This window comes from Cetorhinus maximus, chromosome 21 (genome assembly GCF_964194155.1).
Source record: "Cetorhinus maximus chromosome 21, sCetMax3.hap1.1, whole genome shotgun sequence".
In the NCBI taxonomy this organism is placed as follows: Eukaryota; Metazoa; Chordata; class Chondrichthyes; order Lamniformes; family Cetorhinidae; genus Cetorhinus; species Cetorhinus maximus.
Window position 1 is genome coordinate 27,553,382 of NC_135899.1, and position 7,181 is coordinate 27,560,562.

Here is a 7,181-nt window from a genome sequence, read left to right on the forward strand (position 1 = left end):
ATGAAAAAGAATAGAAACAATTCAATGCATCACTGGATATGTTAAAATATATTCACATCTCAATAAGCACTTATTAACATTGCTCCCAGCCTGATATATAATTTTCCTGTTTATACCTCTTCCTCATAGTTAATGTAATGATAATTGTGAAACTGTCTTGTGGAAAATGTAGTCTCTCCAAATGTGTTTCATGCTACCTGGTCGCCATGGCAGTGGCCGACCTGTTGGTTATTGCTATTGATCTGATAATGAGGCACATTCCAATTATTTATCGGAAACATTTTCTTTTCGTGTACTCCATCCCCACGTGTAATTATACATGCTGTTCTGTTTTCTGCACCCAGAGACTGTTCTGTCTGGTTCACCACCACTTTCACCTTTGATAGATTTGTGGCCATTTGTTGCCAGAAGCTGAGAAGTAAATATTGCACAGAGGAAACTGTGGCTGTGGCTCTGGGAACAGTGACTGTGCTGAGCTGTTTAAAGGATCTCATGTGGTATTTTATGTTAACGGATCAGTATTGGCTGTGGAATGCCCCCTGGTTTTGTTCTGTACCAAGGAATGTTACGGATTCACGAGTCTGGTTAACAGTCATGCTCCTTCACTACATTCTCACTCCGGGGGTCCCACTTGTTCTGATTCTGCTGCTCAATGCTTTCAGCATTAGACATACTTTATTGAGCAGCAGAGCCTGCAGGAGACTCCGGGGTCACAGCAGTGGGGACAGTCCGCGTGACCCAAAGGTGGAGAGTCAAAGGGAACCCATCATTTTACTATTTGGTGCCTCAGGGAATTTCATCACCTATGGTCAATACATGGGGTGTATTCTATGTGGGTTCGAATGTGGTTCTTAGGACATGAATCTGTATTGATGCCTGATTTTGTACGGGAAATAGGATTCATGTTGCAACTCCTGAGTTGCTGCACAAACTGCTGTGACTCAGAAGGAGTTCAGAGGGCAGTTGCTGAATGTGGTCAAATATCCCTTCACTTTAATTGTTAAATTCATTAAATGATGAAAAGGCAGAAGAATTTCCAGCATCAATACTAGAATTTCACCTCATTTTACGTTCAATCAGCTCTGCTCCACTGCGTCAGGGTGGGTGGGGGGGAGGGAGTGGGGGGTGGGGGGGAGGGAGTGGGGGGCAGGGGGCAACTGAGAAGGAGGGGGAAATAGTCAATACTGAGGAGGTGAAAACTGATGTTTATTTAATAAAATGCATGATAGGTTTTTTATTAATTTGTTCATGTGCATTGCTGGCTAGACCGGCATTTATCGCTCACCCCAAATTGTCCTTGTTCAGAGGGCACTTAAGAGTCAACCACATTGCTGTGGGCCTGGAGTCACATGGAGGCCTGATCAGATAAGGATGGCAGGTTTCCTTCCCTATAAACAGCTTTAGTGAACCAGACAACAGTTTCATGGTCAGCATTAAGACTTTTTAATTCCAGATTTTCATTGAACTCAAATTTCACCATCTGCTGTGGTGGGATTTGAACACAGGTCCCCAATACATTACCCTGGCTTGCTGGATCACCAGTCCAGCAATAATGCCACCATGCCACCACCTCCCCAGAGCTCACAGGCAGCTCACTTATTACTTGGAAGTTAGCTTGTCCAAGAGGGCAAGAGGGAAAAAAGGGATCTAAGAGTACAAATACGCCAACCATTAAAAATTGCACCATAGGTTAGTAAGGCCACGAAAAGGGCAAACCAGGCACCAGGCTCTATTTCTAGAGGGATCGACCTGAAAATTAGGGAATTTATGCTAAACCTGGCGGGGGATGGCATGAGGTGAATTGCTCATTTGTAGAGCCAGTGCAGATATGATGGGCCAATTAGCCTTATTCTGCACCGTAACAATTCTATGAACCTGTGATTAAAATGACCATAGTGAAAATAACATGAAATCATTGCCACCAGCAAATATATAATCATTTGTGCTGCACTGTCAGAGGGACAATACTGAGGGATGCAGCACTGCCAGAGGCACAGTGCTGAGGAAGTGCTACAACGTTAGAGGGTCAGCACTGAGGGAGTGCTGCACTGTCAGAGGTTCAGTACTGAGGGAGTGCTGCACTGTCAGAGGTTCAGTACTGAGGGAGTGCTGCACTGTCAGAGGTTCAGCACTGAGGGAGTGCTGCACTGTCAGATGTTCAGCACTGAGGGAGTGCTGCACTGTCAGAGTTTCAGTACTGAGGGAGTGCTGCACTGTCAGAGGAACAATACTGAGGGAGTGCTGCACTGTCAGAGGGACAGTACTGAGGGAGTGCTGCACTGTCAGAGGATCAGCACTGAGTGAGTGCTGCACTGTCAGAGGGACAGTACTGAGGGAGCGCTGCACTATCAGAGGAACAGTACTGAGGGATTGCTGCCTTGTCAGAGGGTAAGTATTGAGGGAGTACTGCACTTTCAGAGGGTTAGTACTGAGGGAGTGCTACACTCTAAAAGGGTCAGTACTGAGGAACTACTGCACTGTTAGAGGGTGAGCATTGACGGAGTGCTGCATTGTGAGAGGGATAGTACTGAGGGAGTGCTGCACTGTCAGAGGGTCAGTACCAAGAGAGTGCTGCACTATCAGAGCATCAGTGCTGAGGGAATGCTGCAATGTTGGAGGGGCAGCACTGAAGGAGAGCTGCACTTTTAGGGGATCAGTACTGAGGGAGTGCTGCACTGTCATTGAGTCAGTACTGAGGGAGTGCTGCTTTGTCAGAGGGACAGTACTGAGGGATGCAGCACTGCCAGAGGCTCAGTGCTGAGGAAGTTTTACACTCCCCTGCCAGCAGATTGACAGGCTGGGTTGGTTGGGGTGGGGGAGGGAAGTGCGGGGGTGAGGGTGGTTGGGCTGAGGTGTGTAACATTCCCTGGATCGCCTTCCCATCGCCCACACCGACCTACCCGCAGTTTTATTCTGGGCCGGCCCATCTGCTCCAGCTACAATTGTGGCCCTTCAGTGGGAAATTAATGACCATCCGAGGGTCGCTTCCTGCTGGGTCTCAGTTTTAAGGCTGGCAAGAGGGTTTCAGGAGCAGAAGCCCGGAAAGTCACCTGATCAGGCCAAGCGCCTCCTTCAATAACCCCCTTTCCACATCGGGCACCACACCACCACCCCCCCCCTCCCCCAACCACATCTGCACAATGTCCACACCCCATGGGTACCCTTCCCTCCGGCCTCACCACCAAGAGCCGCACCACCCTCTCCCCATCGTCCCTGCCCCCCTCCACCGCACCACCCAGGCCTCCCCTTCCCGGGGATAAAGGCCCCGTATTTATCTGGTCCTGGATATATCCATTTTGCCTTTTAGCGCTTGTTCCGCTCCCAGTACTGCCCACTACTGCTACTGGTGCAGCTGTGTCTACAGAGCTGCTGGCCAATTAGATTGACTGGCAGCTCTCTAACGCGGGGCAGCCTCCAAAACGATGGACCAAAGTTCTCTCTCTGAAGCTAATTAACTCTCCTTGGTTGGCTGTGGTGAGGGGGCTGGGGGTGGCGGTGGTGCAGATAGTAGTGGTGGGGATCCTGATTTTTTTGGGTAGCAGGGCAGGAAACGCCACCATCAGAAAAATCCTACCTCCCATGAGGAGGAATTGTTCGGGTGGCCAGGTGTAGTACCAATGGTTTTATTTAGTGTGTAATGTACCTTTAAGAATATTACTTGTCGAGGAAGATCACATGATCTGTAGTAACTAATAGGAGAGTAGCGCGGGCTACCTTCACAGTCAGTGCAGAGATAGAGTTGGAGTTGAGAGCACATGTGTAGTGGCTGCTGAATGTGACGTAAATAAACTTAAAGTTTCCACCCACGAAGTGTCTCCAGATCAACTCTATCATTAACAACACAACCCAGCCACCCTACAACACCAGGATACTCAAGCTGGACTGCCCGCCCCACCAACCCCCGCCCCTACAACATTGCCAGGAGGAGGCAATGAAGAGCAGGTGGGTGTAGAGGAGGCTGATTAATTAAAGAAGGCAGCATTGACAGAGAGGCAGCCACTGCTGCACAACGCTGGTCTCCAGTAAGAATTTACACCTGCAGGGATGAGACTCAGCATTTCAAGTTGAGCCCTTATGGGCCAGCGAGGTTGCTTGGCATTGCGTTTACAATGGTCACATTGATTGAAGGGCGCTTATTATCAGCTCTAACTTTCTGCGGTGAGTTTAATTCGGGTTTAAAGTGCACAGCAAGCACAAGTAATTCAGGGGAGGGCAGGGGTGGGGATGTGTTCAGGGCGAGATTTTCTTTGGCAAGGCAAACTGAAGAGTGGTATAAATTGATCAGCAAGTTATGGTTATTTGCGCCTCACTTGTATCTTGCCTTGACCTGAACTTGCCGTCTTCCCCTTTCATGGGCCTCTGCCCATCATCTATCATTACTTTCTTAACTTTTTTTTTCTGCACCTTTCCTTTCCAACGCCTTGAATTGAGCAGACCATCTGCCAGTCGCACAGCTTTGACCAGCATTGTGTGTTCGCCCTGAGATGGTTAATAGGTATAAAAGCAGATTTTTAAGCATTCAACATTACGCGGTGTAGAGCATGTTTTTTAGTTACAGCACCAGCTCCGGTGAAGATTGTTGCCATTATAAATCCCCTGATTCGTTGACTACATTTGCTTTGTAATACCAGCATCAGGAAAACCATTCTAGTATTAGTACTTAGCACAGTGCTCATAAAACATGCAAGCTATATAATTATAGAAATGAGAGGATTAAAACTGGTGTCAGGCCTCAATTAATATAACCCCACAGCCATCTGCTTTGAAGTGCACAGCATCGAGATAAAGTGGCTCAATCTCAGATAGTTCTCTCCCTCCCAGAGGTGAAGCTCCGAGCCTTTGTTTCCCGTCTGCCTCTGACTGAAAGCTAATTGGATAAGATGCTTGCTCTTTCTGTGAGAGAGGGAGGACACTGGGATATCTGCTCTTCTGCCAACGCTTCCCTAGGTGATAGGGATTTTCAGTGTTTACATGAGTTTGTGGTCTTGATACATGAACTTAAAGAGATCAAAAGGAGTAAAAGTATTCTCCCCTTAGCAGTTGAGTATTTGCAGAGCACAAAGGTGTTTCACCTAGTCATATTGGATCATTGAAACTAAAACCTTGAGCGACGTGTTAGTAATGTCACTCATCAACACCTTCATTCAGCTTGACACACGTAATTAAATATTAATAAATTGTGCATTTAGTGACCCATGAGATGATTCCTCATTAAAACAGAGTCCCTCCTGGCAAAGATATTGCAGTTTATAAGAGCAGATAGCTTTTCATGTTCTCGCTGATAGAACTTCAATTAGCAACCAGTTGTACTTTAACTTCAACACATTTGAAATCTTATTTTTTTTTTATTTTATTTTCTACATTTAGGCCTTGTCAGGGGACAATCAGAGGGGAATGATGGCAAACTCAATAGAGACAAATAAATCTCTCAGCAACCTAACAGGCTTGATTGATACTGAAAGAGGGAGTCCCTACAAAATGGTCGAAGTGGTCTTCATTGTAATTGTGACAGGATCTTTAAGTCTGGTGACCATTATTGGAAACATTCTGGTTATTGTCTCTATCAAAGTAAACAGACATTTACAAACTATCAACAACTACTTTATTTTCAGCTTGGCGTGTTCTGATTTGATTATTGGTGTATTCTCTATGAATCTATACACCACCTACATTATAATTGGCTACTGGCCGTTGGGCCCAGTGGTTTGTGATTTATGGCTTTCTCTAGATTATGTTGTCAGTAACGCCTCTTCTATGAACCTCCTGATCATCAGCTTTGACCGCTACTTCTGTGTAACAAAGCCCCTTAACTACCCCGTGAAGAGAACAGCGAAGGTGGCAGGGATGATGATCGCAGCTGCTTGGGTGCTGTCCTTTATCCTGTGGGCTCCTGCCATTCTGTTCTGGCAGTTCATCATAGGGGAGCGGACAGTTAGTGAGGGTGAGTGTTATGCACCGTTCTTCTCAAATCCAGCTGTCACTTTTGGCACTGCCATAGCTGGCTTCTATCTCCCTGTTACTATCATGGTGATTTTGTATATGCAAATATCTCGTGCCAGCAAGAGTCGTGTAAAGGAGGATAAAAAGGAGATTGAATCAAACAAGTACACTTTTTCACCCAGTCTAGTGAAGGGAAAAATAATGAAACAGAATAATAACTACATATCGAATGTTCCTGATGATTTACCGCATGTCAAAATAACTGGTGAAATAATCGCTGATAATTGTGGCCAAGGAGAGAAGAAGCTCTCCAATGAGTCAATGTCCATCAGTGTGGACCCATCAAACCAGAAGGAAGGGGCAATGCAAGAGAGCACAAATGTTTGTAATGCTGAAAGCTGTTTCAGGGTGGACAACCCCAAACTCTCGTGCATAACAATAGCTAGCAAATCTCAAAAAGATGATGACATTTGCACTATGGCAGGAATAGTTCCAGGTGTCATCAGCAAGAATGGGAATGACAGAGAGATCAGAGCAGACAATAAGATCATTACAATGACCAATATCTCTGCTAAGAAGAGGAAGGGAGCTGTATCCCGAGAGGACAAAGTGACTAGAACCATCCTGGCTATTCTCCTGGCGGTTATCATCACCTGGAGCCCATACTTTATCATGGTGCTCATTAACACGTTCTGTTCAACCTGCGTCCCCAACACAGCTTGGACTATTGGATACTGGCTCTGTTATATCAACAGTACCGTCAACCCAGCCTGCTATGCACTGTGTAATAATAATTTCAAGAAAACCTTCAAGCGTCTTCTCCTGTGTCAGTACAAGAACATTCGTGCAACAAGATAAAAACAGCTGCAAGCACAACTTCATGAACATGTCATACCTATTTCTGATGATGACTTTCATAATGTGCATTAGAAAATCATAAGTAATATCTTATGGGTCAAGCTCACATCTATTAAATGTAATATTGGAAGCACATTTGAATTATAGTTGGTGAATGTCTGTTATAAATGAAGGCCCTGCTGATTATTAGAATGTATTCATAAGCGAACTGGAAGATGAATTTGCCCAGAGTTTAATCATCGTAAGATATAGCATGTGCTTGTTCAGTGAGCAATGTTCACTTCCACAACATCAGTCAGCATAAAAACTATTAATGAGCCCCTACTGTGTAATGTCAATTATCCAGTTTCTTCAAGAAACAAACATGAACATAGCGCTCCTGA

The 7,181-nt window shown here is 45.6% G+C and overlaps 1 protein-coding gene across 1 annotated transcript; it reads left to right on the forward strand.

Annotated features, from left to right (window-relative positions):
• Window positions 1–5,205: 5,205 nt before the first annotated feature.
• LOC144695379 (muscarinic acetylcholine receptor M2-like) lies at window positions 5,206–6,798 on the forward strand. Its single transcript, XM_078566274.1, has 2 exons — window positions 5,206–5,231; window positions 5,469–6,798. Exon 2 carries the CDS (start codon window positions 5,479–5,481, stop codon window positions 6,796–6,798), a length of 1,320 nt encoding a protein of 439 aa, XP_078422400.1. The 5' UTR covers window positions 5,206–5,231; window positions 5,469–5,478.
• Window positions 6,799–7,181: the final 383 nt, after the last annotated feature.